The sequence below is a fragment of the Lissotriton vulgaris genome, chromosome 7 (assembly GCF_964263255.1).
Source record: "Lissotriton vulgaris chromosome 7, aLisVul1.2, whole genome shotgun sequence".
Classification (NCBI taxonomy): domain Eukaryota; kingdom Metazoa; phylum Chordata; class Amphibia; order Caudata; family Salamandridae; genus Lissotriton; species Lissotriton vulgaris.
In genome coordinates, this window is record NC_141695.1 from 751506834 (window position 1) to 751524388 (window position 17555).

The window sequence follows — 17555 nt, forward strand, 5'->3', positions numbered from 1 at the left end:
AGCAGGCACCATCCAGTGATCAACGGCTTGCTTTGTCGACACTCCAGCCGAAGCCCAAGCACAGAGCCTGACAAGAACCGGACTTCCAGACATCCAACAGCCTGATTCACAGTACCAGCTGAGCTGAGACCCGTGGAGGTGATGAGAGACGTGGGACCGGCCATCTTGAAAAGTCTGCGACTTGCTAATTGTGCAGCACCCGAGGCACCCTCGAAGCTGTGCTGTGCATTGGGGATTGAGAAGCCCCAGCCCCGAGCATCATCTGCACCGAAGATCAGCCCTGCACACTCCACTACTTCTGCGTGGGGCCTTTCTGCATTTTCCTGCTCGACGTGTCTGCCCGGTCACTTGCCCGCTGGCTAGCGGCTATCTTGGCAACGAACCTCTGAATTTACACCACTGGTCTGGTTGCTTCAGACTGGCCCTTGCTTCCCTCAAAAGAAGCAGCCCCTCAGACCTGCTGGTCTGAGTAAGAAGCCAACTTCGTTTCCTGTATGAGTTGCCTTTGCCAAGGCTTGTTGACTCCTATCCTGAAGCCGATACCGCCGACAGTGAGAGCCTTCGTGGGACAGTCCATGCCTTACTCCTGGTTGTCGTCGATGCCTCCTGGTCCACGTGGCTGCAGAGGCAAGCTTCACGACAGCACCTGATTGCTTCACCACAGCACCTGATTGCTTCACGACATCTCCTGGTTCCTTTCTGGTTCCTTCCTGGTCACTGGCTAGTGACCCAGACTCTGTCCCCTCTGCTTTCAGGTCCTCTTCATATTCGATCCACCCTTGGATCCACCCGGACACTTCTCTCCTGGTCGCCTGCAGCATCTTTCTTCCAGGCTTCATAGGATTCGACGACGAAAACCCAACACACTTTGACACCTATGCACCCGCTTCCTGTGGCTGAGGTAACGCGAGTACTTCAATGCTCCTGTGGGTATCAACTATCCAACTTTCAAGTAACTTTCACCGAGTCCAGTCAGAAGTGCCCTAAAAGAACTAGTTTATAACTTTTACGTTCCCATTCATCCTCTATGGTAATCTGCATGTGTGATTAGACACTGCACACGCATCCTGTGGGTCTCCTGCTTCCTAACTCTTGGTAGCTCAGCGTAGCCCCAGCGATTCCCTAGGCCCTAGGCCTATTCACTTTCCGTGTAGTGGTCCTTATACCACTATTTTAGTATATGGTTTCGCGTGCCCCTAGGGCCCTACCGTATTTTGTGCAACTTATTGTATTTTAATTGAATATCTTGTATTGTGCTTGTGCCTCTGACCTCATAAAGAGTTCAGAGGGTTTGTCTAGTAATAAATAACATATATATATATTTTATATATATCCTGTGTGGTGTCCTTTCATTTGGTATTAAAGGGGTTACATATGGTAAACAGCTGGCTTCACATGCCCTCTTGAGTTTAGCCTAAGACTGCTTTGTCCATGCTACCACTAGGATAGCTGGTCTATAGGTTGACTTTACAGCCATCACCATAAGGGTTGTTTGGACTGGTGCAAGGTGCTCACTAGAATAGTGAACATCATATACCAGGCCAACTTCTCACAAAGATGGTGAATTTTAGGGGTTATAATCAGCGATTTAATTTGTTATTCAAGAACTGGAAGACGTCCTTGGAAGACAAAATGTACCTCCCAATCATGGCATGTGTGCTCAGTTGTAACTCTATTGAGGTAGAGCCTCAGGCACAGAATGGGTTGAAAGAATATGCACAGAAAGGTAGGCTGTCAGTTATGTGACTGTGAATGAAAGGGACATGTATATGTGTGTGGGTTAGACTGAAACGTCTTCTTTCACACATTGTGCATGCATTGCAATGTACACTTCCTTATCGACGTGATAAGCAATGTGTGTGCGGATCCGTGTGTCACAAAACGTTACAAGAGGGGTATCAGGCATTGCCCACCAATATACAGTTGATTCTATGATCATAAGCGCTAAACAAACAATTGTTACAGCATCAACTAACTTCAGGTGTGCCACAATTGCTGACCACCAGAAAATAAAGCTCGCATATGCGGTGTCTATCAACCTGGCACAATTATTATGCAAAAAGCATTGTCAATTTTACCCGCATCTTTAATGTAATCATCACCGCTGGTTCTGTGCCAGTGGTGATGATTACAATACAGATGTGCACTGACTGTTTTGGCTGTTATGCTACATGTGTGCCATCCAGTACACCGAGCACGGATTTTAATTGGACTACAAACTGCAGTGCCACAATCCCGCCGGTCCTGCATAACCAGGGCCACTGGAATTAAGCGAGTGTGCGGCCGCTGCAATGTTCGCATATTCATACAGTTGCCACATAATCTGCAGATTTTAACAAAAAAATTAATTTCTAGCTCAAATCATTTAAAAGTTACTGAAAATGCAGCAACATGTGTTGCCACATGTTGGAAGACCCTTTGCAAAGCTGGAATGTTCAACTTTCCGTTGCTTATTTCTAAATGTTGGTGCTAAACTGGCACTAATGGGGTGCAACCAATGCTCAAACAGTGTTACCAAGTTTAAAAATGAAAAAAATATATAATTGTTACAAATGTGCTGTATTATGGCACTAAAATTGGCTTTTCTTGCCACATAATTTACTCAACCCTGCCGCATCATTCCACTGCCCCTGTGAATAACCCATGATGGTGACACCGCACGCAGCTGTTCATAGAGAGCAGCGCCTGGTGTAGGTATGTACCTGCCCGACTGACAGATGCCTACTACAATACCACTGGTCCTCAGTAAGGAGCACGTTAGTAGAAGTGCAGTGTGGCATTTACTTTGACATGGGCAGGCATGACATAGGACTGGGCAGCTGGTAATATTCCAGGACCACATATAATGAAAAGTACTTCCTTTCCATTACCACTTTGTTAGAGTGTGAGCTTTTGTCTGTAATCATTCTCCTTTCCTCTCTCGCTCTCCTGTTCCAGCCCTGTGCCTGTGAGTAGGGTCAGGGCAATGGACTCTGTCCCTGACATTTTGTCAGATCACTCAGTTGCTGTTACGTTTTCCAGCGGTGTTAGTTTGAGATTTGCAAAATAGTGTTCAGCTACATATGTTTTATTTTTCTCAGAGTGTTATATAGCGCAAACTTGACCCGGATCGGGTATCAGAGCACTTTACATAGCACCAGTTGCATTACATGAGCACTCATTCATTCATTTTTGTTAGGCAGGGGGAGATTAAGTGATTTGCCCAGAATCACAGGATGTTCAGCCGTCAGTGCGAAGACTTGAACCCAGTTCCCCAGATTCCAGGTTGACCGCCCCAGCTGTTAGGCTAACATCTCTCCTTTTGAGACGGAGAGCCAGGCCTTTAGCCTCCAAACTGTTACAAACCCATGAGAGAGTTGTCACAAGGTGAAAATTATTATGTTCAATGAAACTTAGATTGGGTTTGTTCAAGGAACACAATATTGTTCCGGATTTCAAAGCACGAAAGTTCTTAGTAATAAGAATATATTCCAATAGATAGACTAGTGATGGAAAAGAATAAACAGAAAGATATATTTTGGACATGACTCTGACTAATAAGGAAGAACCGATAGAAGAAAAAAAAGTCCGTCCTGGAGCGATAAAAGACTGCGCAAATGCCTCTGGCGGGGCTTGGTCGTTGATGGGAGTACTTGGCATTGAAGGAAATCAGCCTTTGATCTTATAATGAGTGGTAGCCATTCAACTAGTCTTTAAATTAATGTTATGGTTCCTGGTGTTGTGAATGTAGCCCTTGCGGGGGCGAGATTTTGATCGATACCTTATCACTATTGATCTAAACCCCGATCTGGTCGACTGAACCTTTATTGCCTGTCATTGAGGGAAGAAAGTGCATCTCTTACCAAGTTAGTTCACCCAATAAAGGACTCCGCTCCGAAAGATCACAGACAAATTCTAGCTTTCAAAGATTTATTATATAGTCAGGATAAGCTGCAGGTACAGGCATCTCAGAATGAGATTCACAAGATACACGGGCCCAATTACATACATGTGCTCTCTGAAAACCCTCAGACGAGCAAAGAAGACTACTAATACAAGTTCTAAGAATAATAAAGCTATCAACATAGACACGTATTGAGATCTCTCCGACATTTAAGTTGGAGGAAAACCACAGGTTAGGCTGTCCCTACCCTGCTCTAGATGGTATCCCTACTTAACAAAGTCCCAACCTATCAAAAGGTGTCAGCGGTGAATGACCCCCTAGGGAAGTCACCCACTCTTAGTCTCTTGGTGAAAACCTACAATTCTCCAGTCCCGACCCCTCTCTGCCTACCCATCCGCTCTCTAGAGGGTCCTCAGGCATCTGCTCTAACTCCACCCAGGGGTGCTGTCCCTAATACAAAAACAGTCAACAACATTTGGGACGCCCCTCGAGAGACGCCCCTCACGTGGTATATTTTCTGGCTTTTTCCATGCTGCTTCGTGTTGGGCTTTGTGCGTAAGAGTTGACCTTGCTTCTCAGACTCTTCTCCGGCCCGCTGATACCCCTTAAAACATTCCGGAACCCTCCTCCATGTCTGGGCCTTCTCTTGAACAACCCTCTATTCATGTCTTTATAATTGGATCCCCCCTTTCTCTTGCAGACAGACATCTGCGGCCAAGATCCCAATTCTCATAGACGTCCAAAAAGGTCTGCAACATTTCTCGGCCCAGACTAATACGTGTAAATCAAAGGTTATAACATTTTCAGGCCTACTGCATTTCTCATAATGATTATAACATTCAAATCCTACATTAATTAATAGCATGTTAATACTCTTGTTCTGTTATCCAATAAACACATCTATAAATCATGGCCCATCAATTCTTATTGCTAAAGCATTAGTGCAATCCATGTCGTGAAAAGGAAACACATCTCTGGCCCTGAGGCCTACCACGTTCTACGTTTACCCGCATGCCATCTTTCATTTAGCAGCTACACGACATGGATTCAGGAATTATCACATCTAATAAAATCATATGATTTCACACATTTCTGCATTAGTTCCACTTCTACTTAAATTTCTAGGTTAATTATACATTTCAGAATATAGTTGCAGATACTATTAGCACTCATGGCATTTCTCTTCATGACTTGTGCTTACTACATGTAAATATGAGGTACTTATACATTTAAGTCAGTTTGCGCTCTCTCAGTTCCCCCCTTTGATGACCTCTCGGGGTCATCACTAACACTTTAAACTGCAGTGATTGCTAGCATAGCTCGTTTCTGCGTTTCCAGAGCCCTCAGACTCCTGTACTGATTATCTTGTATGGCAGCCAATCTCTGCAGCTGTTCCTCCCGAGCTTTTTCAATTTTCCTGGCTCTGTACCATTTGAATACCCTCACCAATCCCCACAACACGATCCCACAGATCAATATGATGATGATAGGTTTCAGGATATACCACACAAAGCTTTTGCCTAATGAGGTGAGCCAACCTCCAGCTTCACTCATCCCGTGGCCCACCTTTTCCCAGACATTTTCTCTACTCAGGTCTTCGATCTCCTTGTGAATATCAGTTATGTTCCTAATAACCTTCTCAAGGGGTTTGGAATTGTCTGGAATGTAGGTACAACATTCCTGGACCTTCAAAGCCTTACAGACTCCGCCCTCTTTTGCTAATAGGACGTCTAAGGCAAGACGGTTCTGAAGAACCATAGCCCTTATCGATTGCATCTCTCCTTCTACCAGCATTAAGGACTGAGCAGTGCTGGCAGACAACCTGTCTACGACTGTTGCCAGTCGTCTAATTTTGACATCATTGAGGATTAATCCCAACATAGGGAACACAGCTCCAAATACATCTCCGACCATTTCTGCGTCTCCTATATCTCTCCTTCCTCTCGCTGACGTCTTGCCCTCGATGATCTCTAAATCTTGGGCATGATATATTTTGGGGAAGATAATTGCCAGGTAACATGATCCATACCAGTTATCGGGTAGTCTCACATAGGCATTCCTTCCACAAACAAAATATACATTTGGAATCACTTGCATTCCCTTCAGGAAATCTTTGGTGTAATACTCTAAGTTGAAAGCATGTTCACAGCTGACTTCTCCCACGTATACATTTTCATAATACGTTTTGGCTCGGTGAAGACATAACTTTCCTCTCTGCGTTTTATCTAAAGCTATTGGACCACTACTACCCTTTCTTTTATGTGCCTTCTCTTCCTCGGTCCAATCTGTTTTCCATTGTCCAGATTTTTTCAAAATCTTTTGTCTCCTGTACCGATCATCCACCTGCCCTATGAACCTTTTCTCGACTTCTGACACCTTGCATGTCAGGTTATTTCTACGGGCATGTGAAGTATCTAGAGTAATCCAAGGAATGAAGAACTTGGCCAATCTGTCTTCACTCTTCCAGTAGTCCCACTTGTTCATCTGCTTATAATTTGGGACTTCTGGCAACACTGAGTCATAATTGGAGAAGTAGTATTCAAAACTATCTCTCCCATAGAATATACTAAGCAATAAGCTACATGTAATGCCATATGTCAGCGGGAGGTGATGATATCTAATGCCTTCATCTACAGACGCCGGCAACTGCATGCAGACGTAGCAGTCTTTTACCTCCATGGCATCCACGTATTCATATAGAAGTTTAGCGTAAGCATTTGACCTAAAGTCGCCTTGGGACTCATCTACGTGTAACCTGCGAGCCTCTGCAGCTAATAACGCTTTCTCTTGAGTGTTTTCCCCCTTTTCACCAGCAACAGTGGGTATAGGCGTTTCTACAGCTTTCACAACGGTTACCTTTGCCTCTTCCTCATGTCCTTCTACATAAGAAACAGTGACAACTAAAACTATTAATATTATCACTCCTACTATTAGTGTGCCTATTATACATTTAGCTCTGCGGTTCGAGGTGCCGGCTTCCATTTCGTCAGACAATGTGGCTCTCTCGTATCTCTGCACAAAGTTCCTTTCTTCTCGTTCCTTTACAGTCTCTTTTACTCCTTTTGTCCTTAGAACCACACAACTGGAAGCTGACAACCTTCTTCGCAAAAGGTCCTTTAATAGCTCAATACAGACAACCCTAGCCCTTCTCCGTCAACTCAAGGGAAGGTCCCTAAAATTCTCTGCTTCCTGGGCGCTAGGTAATCTTCTTTTTCTTCTTGCTTATTTACAAAGTCTCTAAGCATCCACAATCAGGTTTGCGCCTGCAGCTTCGACAGCATAGTTCAATATTTCCAAACGAAGATTGTGCTCTTCATGGGCTGTTATCTTGGTACCAAAATCGGGGAATTGCAATTCTGTGAAAAACATGTGCTTTATCTTACTGAGGCGGGGAGGTCTGGGGAGCATGAATGTCAGTGACCCTTCCTGTTCTATTCCGGGTACTAACAGTCGTATCTCCACTGTGATGATGGGCTCAGAGCTGGACACCACCACCGCTCGGATCCTCCCTGTTTTCTGTTCCAAAGACATTTGTCGCCAGATATGTCCACTCAGGGGTGGAGTATCTGCGGTTAGGCACACGCACTCTTCTTGACCTTCTCAAGGCCGGTGCTTCAGCGCCCTGAGCACCTTCTTCTGGGTCTGAATCCTCTGATATCGGAGGAAGGGTTATCTCTGGAGTTGACCTCAGGCTAGAGCTCCTTCTTTGTGGCCAACTAGCTTCTCCACGTACCCTTCTACTCCTTCTTCTTCTGGTCTGTTCACTTTCTCTGTCAGACCGATCAGGGTCCGATTCGTACTCCCAGCTACTTTCTCCTTCAGTAGCGTCGTCCGTTTCGCTGTTGTGCTGACCGTATTCAGCTTGGTCAGACTCGTACCCTTCTTCAGTGGGCACCTCTACAGCTTGGCTAGCCCCCTCTATGGCTTCTCGGTCCTCAGCTGGACGTCTATCCGAGAGAGGAGCTGTTTCTTCCAGAGGTGCTGGAACCCTCCGCGTATGTGACGCGTGGATCCAATTGGGCAGGCCTCCCACCTTCACGGCAGTGTTCGTGATCAGGATGATCTGGAAGGGCCCACGCCAACGAACATCCAGGCAGCTACTCCTCACGTGCTTGCGCACAAGCACCCAGTCTCCAGGGCACAGGTCGTGGCACAGGTCCTGGCACGATGGAACTTCGGCAGCCTGCACCTGAAGGGACACAGAATGAATGGCGTCAGACAGCCCCTTGCAATAATCCAGGATCATATCATCTGTGATGTTTAACAGTGCAGTAGTTGGTACAGACGGCAACCTCATTGCTCTCCCCATCAACACCTCATGAGGTGACAGCCCCGTTCTTCTATCTGGGGTACTACGGAGGCTCATAAGGACCAATGGCAAAGCGTCAGGCCAACTCAGAGACGTGATGCACACACTTTTGCAAGTCTGGCCTTAATGGTGCTATTGATCTGTTCCACAATTCCTGAGGCTTCTGGTCGATAGCTGCAATGCAATTTCTGATCTATGTTCAGAGCCGCACAAATCATTTTCACAAGCGAGCTGTTGAAATGCGTTCCCCTATCTGATTCCAAAGAGGCCGGCACCCCGAAGCGCGGAATAAGCTCCCTAAGCAGTAACTTAGCCACTGTGAGGGTGTCGCACCTACGTGTAGGGTATGCCTCAACCCATCTGGAGAATACGCAAACAACCACCAGGACATAACGGAGGCGGTTGCACCTCGGCAATTCGATGAAATCCAATTGCATGCGATTGAATGGGCCCCCCGACCTCCCTATGTGGCTCAGTGCAACTGGTGTCTTTTTCCCTACATTCAACTGCTGACAGGTCACACAACGCTGGCACACTGCTTCTGCCGCTATTCTGAACTTAGGATTGTACCACGTCTGTCTAAAGACTCTCAACATAGCGTCCCTCCCTAGGTGTACAGGACCATGTATTTGTCTAGCCATTGGGCTCACCATCTCATTTGGTAACACTGCTCTGCCATCTGCTGAGACCCAGAAATGAGCCTCACCCACCACACATCCTGCCTTTTCCCATGTTTCCTTTTCAAAATCAGGGGCATTTTCTTGCATGCACTTCAATTCATCCCAAGAGTCGACAGTCTCCAGTATCATAGCTAATTCAGTTCTTACATTTACTCCACCCACTTCCACCTCTGTGAAAGAGTACCCTTGTTCTGCACAAAACCGTGCGACTTCGTCGGCATACCTATTGCCTTGTGACACGAAGTCCATGTTTCTGGTATGTGCGGTGCATTTCACAACTGCGATACCTGCTGGGCATTGCAACGCTTCTAACAACAAGCGCACAAACTCTCCATTGCGAATGGGAGAGCCTGAAGAGGTCATGAACCCTCTTTGAGACCACAACTGCCCGTAATCATGAACTACCCCGTAACCATATTGGCTGTCGGTGTATATGGTGACTCGAATTTGGTGGCTTGCCAAGCAAGCACGCGTCAGGGCAATAATCTCGGCTACCTGAGCGGAGTGTACTCCTTCCAGGCATCCCGCTTCCACAACTCCAGTAATTGTACAAACAGCGTAAGCTGCTCTCAACTGCCCAACTTCGTCTCTTACACATGAGCCATCGACAAAGAAAATTTCGTCTGGATCAGTCAGTGGCTCATCTACGATGTCGGGTCTTGGTTTGGTGCATAGTTCAGTCACATCGAGGCAGTCATGGTCTGTACATTCATCATCGTCTATGTCATTTGGAAGTGGCATCAAGGTGGCAGGATTCAAAACAGAGCATCTCCTGAGGGTCACGTTCTCTGCAGCAAGAATAACTTGCTCATAGCGCGTGAGCCTGCTATTGGTCAGATGCTGTGTTTTGGTCCTGGTCATCAACAGTTCAACCGAATGGGGCACGTATACCTCTAACGGGTGCCCCATAACAATATTTTCACATCTCTCAATGCTGACACCCGTTGCAGCAACGGATTTGAGACATCCGGGCAACGCTGCGGCTACTGGGTCTAAAGTAGCCGAGAAGTAAGCAACTGGTCTACGGGCATTCCCATGGATTTGGACTAACACAGACAACGCGCAACCCTCTCTCTCACAACAGTAGAGCAAAAATGGTTTATCGTAATCAGGCATTCCCAATGCCGGAGCACGACACAGGTCCTCTCGCAGCTGTAAGAATGCCATCAAACAGTCTTTGTCCCATGGTACCGGATCACTCACCTCCTTGTGCGTCAGTTTTTGCAAGGGTTTTGCTTTCAGTGAAAAGTTCGCGATCCACTGTCGACAATAACCCACCATCCCTAGGAACATCCTGACTTCTCTCTGTGTTTTAGGCGCATTCATTTTCATGATCGCCTCTATCCTGTCTGGTGATACTTTTCGTTTACCTTTCTCAATTCTGTGTCCCAAGTACTGCACTTCTGTCAGGCAGTACTGTAACTTTCCCGGGGACACCTTGTGCCCATTTGCAGCTAGGTGATTTAACAAGGCAATGGAGTCCTCCCTGCAAGCTTCTTCTGATTCTGACGCCACAAGGAGGTCGTCTATGTACTGGACCAGAACTGACTTCTGGGGCAGCACTAGACTCTCAAGATTTTTCTTCAAAAGCTGGTTAAAGATCGATGGGCTCTCTGTATACCCCTGAGGAATACGACACCATGTTAGGACACGACCTTCCAGCTTAAATGCGAAAAGAAAATGGCTTTCTTCGTCCAGAGGGATCGAAAAGAAAGCCTGACAAAGATCAATCACAGTGAACCACTCAGCTTGGAATGGTATCTGAAACAGTATCACTGATGGATTCGGTACCACTGGACAACATGAAACAACAATATTATTAATCTTTCGGAGGTCCTGCACTATCCGGAATTTCCCATTTGGTTTCTGCAAACCCATAATCGGGGAGTTACATGGACTACCCACGATTTCCTTCAGTATTCCCTGCTTAATCATGGACTCGATCACGGGCTTTATACCTGCAATCGTTTCTGGAGTTAATTTGTATTGGGGTGTTCTTGGAAACTCAGCATGTGGTTTTACCACAATTTTCACTGGGTCCACCCCTTTGACCAATCCAATCTCTTCCCCAGTGAAGTCCCATACTTCTGGTGCCACTGTCTCTCTCAAGTCCCAGGGGAGCTCGTCTACTGTCAAAGAGGGGTACAGTTCCACACAGATTCTTGAATTTGCGACTTTGAAGTCAGCATCGTCGTCATTCGTCAATACTTCCACTCCTTGCGGGGTGCAGTATATAGTGCAATTTAACTTGCACAAAAGATCTCTTCCTAGCAGACATACCGGACTAGAATCGCAAACCACAAATTGATGCTCATCGCTGTACTTCCCTATCTTCACCTGGACTGGTTCTGTCAATTGGCTGGTTATTCTTCTGTTTGCGACCCCCACCACTTGTATGGTCTCTCCAGACATGGGTAGGTCTGGAACTGCAGCTGATCTAATCGTGGATCGAGTGGCTCCTGTGTCCACTAGGAATGTCGTGGGGCACCCTGCTACTTCTGCCTCAACGTAGGGTCCCCTCTGATCTACCTCCAAGGCTGCCCCGAGGGTGCAGTCCTCTCTCTCCACTCTCTGTCCAGTTAGTGGATCTACGTAATAGCATTCCTCTCCACCTACAAACAGGGGCATCTGTCTATATGTCTTGCCCATAGTCCCTACTCTGGGTGGCTGTGGGAACTGGGCTCGGGGAGGAGGACCCCCCCCTTTGAGCACCTTTCCCTGGTATGGCGTTACCCCTCTTGTAGGCGCACTCTGGACCTCTTCCTCCTCTAGCTCTTGTTCTCCTATTTCAACGTTATAGGGACACTCGCATTTCCAATGCCCCACCTCGTTACACTGGTGGCACCTAGTCGTTTTCTTCAAGGCAGCTATGTCTATTCTAGGTTTAAAGGTGGAGTTCTCCTCGCTACCCTTATTCTGGCTATACTGTTTCTTGCCTCCAGTACCGGTTCCTTGTTGCTGTTGCTGCGGTCCCCCTTCCCGGCTGCCTGCATCTGTACCACCATCAGTTTCTCCTTTAGTTTCTTTGCCTTGGAGTCTATCTCATCACAGCAGTACCTGGCATACCTCAGTATTTCATCTAGGGGTTTATTTTGCCAGCAAATCAAGTGTTGCTGAATCATTAAACTAATATCTGGTCTCAAACCCAGGACGAATTTGGACACAAATTGCCCTATGTCCTTTGGATCCATTACATCCAGACCGCTATACTGTTTAAACGCTTTCAACAATCTCTCGTAATATTCGTGAACTGTCTCTTTGGGTTCCTGTCTTGTCCGGTCTATTTTGACCCAATCTATGTCTTGCATTGGCACCTTCTCTTTCAGCCAAGTCATCACTCTCTCGAATTTTGCCATCACAATCTCGGACGGCCCATTAGTCTTAGCATCTCTCTCCGGCTCCGTTGTGGGCCACTCAGCGCTAACCTTGCATGCCGTCCACAAATCCCCTGGCACTACAATGTCAAACAGCGTGTTCAGATCTATCCATAGGACCTTTGATATTTTTACAAATCTCTCAACTTGCTTGTACCACTCCACTGTGTTTTCCCGCAATTTGGGGAAGGAGGTGGTAAAAGCAGCTAAGTCTCCCCTACTCCAAGGGACGTGCACATAGTTCCCATTTGCGACTTCACGCAAAGGGTATGCCTCTATTCCCTGCAGTCTTCCTGGCGTCATACCAAGCGCGGTTCTCCTGACGGTCCCCTTCTTGGACCACCTCTCTTCCCACTTATCTAGTGCCCTCCATGTCCTGATTCCAGTGATCAATTCCCTTATGTGTGTTTTCAATCCTATTGTTCTCCTCTCATCTAGGTCTCGATCTGAATAATGTAGCCTGTGGTTCCCCTGTAATGCTTTGGTCTTTGACAGGTCCACCATATATTTGCCTGCTAGTTCGACTAACTTCTCATGAATTGCTCTCGCTTTTCGAGTGATGTCCTTTGCCATGAACAGTATTTCATCTTGCTCATACATTTCCATCCTTTCCAAAGGCAGGGTACCATCTACCATATCATCCAGGTCTGACCTTAAGCTGGCGACATCGAGCCTCTTGGCTTTCATCTCAGCTCGTAGTATCTCTTTCGAAGGGGGCTCACTGGTCTCTCTACCATCCCAACTCCTAGCCCTACGTTTGGGCTCGGGAGAGTTAATGAGTGCCCTCCCTTGCTCCCATCTTTCCAGGTCCCATGCTCGGTCATCCGATCTTGGAAGGTGATGGAACACGGGCCTGTTACCCCCAATCTTACTCTGCTCATTCTCTCTTTCTTCTCTCTTTCCACAGTGGGACTCTCTGCTATTCTCCCTCCGGTCGCCATTCTCTCTCCGTCTAGTATCACTCAGTATCTGATATGATCCTTCTTGGTTGCCCATATTCCCTGGACTACGCTCATGTCCATCATCACAGGGACTGTGGCGCGGCCTCTCACAACTCCCATTCTGTTCTCTGGTGCCGGGCACACAGTGGGTACACTTAAAGCTGTTTCTGTACTCTTGCGTTCTCCTTTCCCCTTCACTGAGTATCGGGCGGGACACCCCTCCACTCTCGGGACCCCCGTTTTCTAGGTCTGATCTACCTCCACTCCGAGCCCAGTGGGTGCCTCCCCTACTGCCCTTCTCTCTCCCGCCCCACTCCGGGCTGCTCTCCCCAGCCCCGCAATGAGTCCGGGCTCCGCTATCCTGGCTTTCCCTTTCAGCTTCCGCTGCTATGATGTTCCTGTGAACCTCGACTGCCTCATCCCACTTCTTCATGTACTCATTCAGCTCCTGAAAGGATTTTCGTCCAGATCCCCTCATATCCACCGGCCATCTATGGCCCCCAGGATCCCCTCCTTGATCCTCTGCTGTGTGCACCGGGGTGCTCCACTCTCTTGGTATCGGCATCTGACTTGGGGAATTGATCGTATCTTTCCTTCTTGCCATTTCTGTTCTTTCTCTGTCCCTCCGTACCCGTTCCTCCCCTCTAGCTCTCTCTGGGTCATATATCGATACTATAGGACCTATGGTAACAGGTACCTGTAGTGCATCTGGCAATGCGTAGGATGTGGCACACTCCGTTTCCGGCGCCCTTTGTACCACAAACCTCCCGACTACCTGCTGCACCTGACTAGGCTGGGACAGTTCTTTCTTTGCAACGGGATCCCAATCGGAACTGGGAAGTGGCCCATGCTCTCCTGCATTGCCCCCCTCCTTTTCGCTATGCTCGACATCTCCCCCTGCTCTGTTATACGGGGGTGGCCTGTCTGTCAATAATCTATTTATCAGGCTGTCCTCTGTTTCGCTCTCATCATCTTCTTCTAGGGGGCTCTTGTTCCCGGGCATCTCTAACACTGGATATAATTTATTTACTTCCATGTTATGCACCCTCCATCTTTTTGCATCCGCATCCCACTTGGCATCCTGTACTGCCCTTACCGATCGTTTCACCCTTTCCTGTCGTCTGTTCAGGTTCTTTTCGTGCGCTGCCCTAATCCATGCATTAAGGGCTTCAAACTGGGTTGGTCTAGGCAAGGGTCTCGTTGCGGTCATAACTGCTTTTAGTCGGTGTAGTACTTCTAATCTAAACGTCCCGTACTTCGGGAACGTCAGTTCCTCATTTCCTTCTGTAATCTTACTCCACTCTGATATCCACAAGATCGTATGCAGCCCAACATTTACCGCCATGTAACGAGCCGGCATACCCTCCGGCGGGGCTTCTTCCCCTTCATACGATCCCCGCCTCTCTTTTTTAAACACGGCTCTCAACCATTTAAAACACTTCATAATTGTAAGCACAATTTCCAGCCTCAATACTCTGTTTGCTTCCTGATGACAATCCACCAATCCAATCTTTGCTAGCTTGGCCTATCGCAGCGCGGTCTTTCTCCGGCCGGCCAATCCCAGCGCGGCACCTTCTGACGTCTTTACTAGTTGGCCTATCGCAGCGCGGTCTTTCTCCGGCCGGCCAATCCCAGCGCGGCACTTTCTGACGTCACTCGTCTCCGCTTCGCAGCAGCACCCCTCCTTTCTCAGCTCTTCTCCCGGTCATGCATGCGTCCCATTCATACACTGAAAAGAAATGACTACTTCCGACCAAGCGGTCACTTCCCTCGACTGTACGTCCACAGTCTATCTGTAATTGTCAATACAACTGACGAAATGTCTATCGTCTCTCTGATAGGTTCTTTACACACACAGTAACCTCCGACCAGCGTCCGTTACTCACGCACTCACTCTTACGTTCCCCCTATCTCGGTCTTTCGGGTGATCAATGGTACCTCATGACCCCCTTCACACTAATTGACAATTACTCTGGGTGTCCGATACACCCGAACCACTTAAGCTCTCCTTGAACTTAAGATTTCCACCGGTTGCGCGCGCTCACAACCTGTTCCACAATCTCTCTACAGGCATTCAACTCCGCCAGACATTACAACATAGATACAACACAAAAACACCGCAATCTAGCACGCATGACCCTTTATACTCACTCTCGACCGATACTGCTGCTTTTCTGTCTTACGTCATCCGGACCTTCTTCGGCAGGCGGTTCTACCGATCATCGATCTCTAGGGGCCTTGGGGTAATCTAACCTGGCCTAGATCACCTTCCTCAAGAAGGCAACCATCCTCTGCTACCAACTGCGGGGGCGAGATTTTGATTGATACCTTATCACTATTGATCTAAACCCCGATCTGGTCGACTGAACCTTTATTGCCTGTCATTGAGGGAAGAAAGTGCATCTCTTACCAAGTTAGTTCACCCAATAAAGGACTCCGCTCCGAAAGATCACAGACAAATTCTAGCTTTCAAAGATTTATTATATAGTCAGGATAAGCTGCAGGTACAGGCATCTCAGAATGAGATTCACAAGATACACGGGCCCAATTACATACATGTGCTCTCTGAAAACCCTCAGACGAGCAAAGAAGACTACTAATACAAGTTCTAAGAATAATAAAGCTATCAACATAGACACGTATTGAGATCTCTCCGACATTTAAGTTGGAGGAAAACCACAGGTTAGGCTGTCCCTACCCTGCTCTAGATGGTATCCCTACTTAACAAAGTCCCAACCTATCAAAAGGTGTCAGCGGTGAATGACCCCCTAGGGAAGTCACCCACTCTTAGTCTCTTGGTGAAAACCTACAATTCTCCAGTCATGACCCCTCTCTGCCTACCCATCCGCTCTCTAGAGGGTCCTCAGGCATCTGCTCTAACTCCACCCAGGGGTGCTGTCCCTAATACAAAAACAGTCAACAACATTTGGGACGCCCCTCGAGAGACGCCCCTCACGTGGTATATTTTCTGGCTTTTTCCATGCTGCTTCGTGTTGGGCTTTGTGTGTAAGAGTTGACCTTGCTTCTCAGACTCTTCTCCGGCCCGCTGATACCCCTTAAAACATTCCGGAACCCTCCTCCATGTCTGGGCCTTCTCTTGAACAACCCTCTATTCATGTCTTTATAATTGGATCCCCCCTTTCTCTTGCAGACAGACATCTGCGGCCAAGATCCCAATTCTCATAGACGTCCAAAAAGGTCTGCAACATTTCTCGGCCCAGACTAATACGTGTAAATCAAAGGTTATAACATTTTCAGGCCTACTGCATTTCTCATAATGATTATAACATTCAAATCCTACATTAATTAATAGCATGTTAATACTCTTGTTCTGTTATCCAATAAACACATCTATAAATCATGGCCCATCAATTCTTATTGCTAAAGCATTAGTGCAATCCATGTCGTGAAAAGGAAACACATCTCTGGCCCTGAGGCCTACCACGTTCTACGTTTACCCGCATGCCATCTTTCATTTAGCAGCTACACGACATGGATTCAGGAATTATCACATCTAATAAAATCATATGATTTCACACATTTCTGCATTAGTTCCACTTCTACTTAAATTTCTAGGTTAATTATACATTTCAGAATATAGTTGCAGATACTATTAGCACTCATGGCATTTCTCTTCATGACTTGTGCTTACTACATGTAAGTATGAGGTACTTATACATTTAAGTCAGTTTGCGCTCTCTCACCCTTATTCAATTTCACCAGCCTTCACTACCTCCACCAGAGATAATTATTTCAGCACACACAAACGGAAAGGAAATTGCATTTTGGCGCTTGACCAACCTGACACAGATGAAACAAAGAAAACTATAAGCCCTGATTATGAAGGGAGTTATGTAGCTTTTGCACCATGCAACGTGGTACCTGCACAATGCAACACCCAAATGCGATTTATCAAGCCAAGTGAGGCCACTTTGCGCATCCCTGTGTGATTTGATAAATTAGGAGTAACACAACGCAGCATAAATCGCGCGTTGCGTTACTCTGCCCTTGGAAAGCATTCCATGGGCTTGGCGAGGATGCTCTCACACAACTCCCATAGATTTTTACACCTTCCCGGATTTACAATTGCTGGTAGACCTGGGAATGCGCCAATATGCTAAGCCTTCCTAGGTGAGGCATAACAAGGAGAAATATCTTAAGTTATCCAAAATATTTCCTCTTTCTATGTGTGCTGCATTGTGCAGCACACATAGAGGAATATGCCTCAGTTGATTGTTTTTATGCAGGAAAGTGCTCCTGGCATGGTGCAAGGGTGTCTGTGTTGGGGTTAGGCAGCCCATTGTGCACCAGCACTGAGAAGAGGACAGGAATACACCCTATCGTAAAATAGGCAGCATATTCCTGCCC

At 47.0% G+C, this 17555-nt stretch overlaps 1 protein-coding gene across 1 annotated transcript; it reads right to left on the reverse strand.

Moving 5' to 3' along the window:
* Window positions 1-5176: 5176 nt before the first annotated feature.
* Window positions 5177-6865, reverse strand: LOC147702360 (uncharacterized). Its single transcript, XM_086928779.1, has one exon. The coding sequence runs from the start codon at window positions 6863-6865 to the stop codon at window positions 5177-5179; it is 1689 nt and encodes a 562-aa protein (XP_086784905.1).
* Between the last annotated feature and the right edge of the window lie 10690 nt (window positions 6866-17555).

Bases quoted from the DNA above. Each gene is read 5' to 3' on its own strand.
- LOC147702360 (XM_086928779.1), bottom strand. From the start codon at position 6,865: ATGGAAGCCGGCACCTCGAACCGCAGAGCTAAATGTATAATAGGCACA.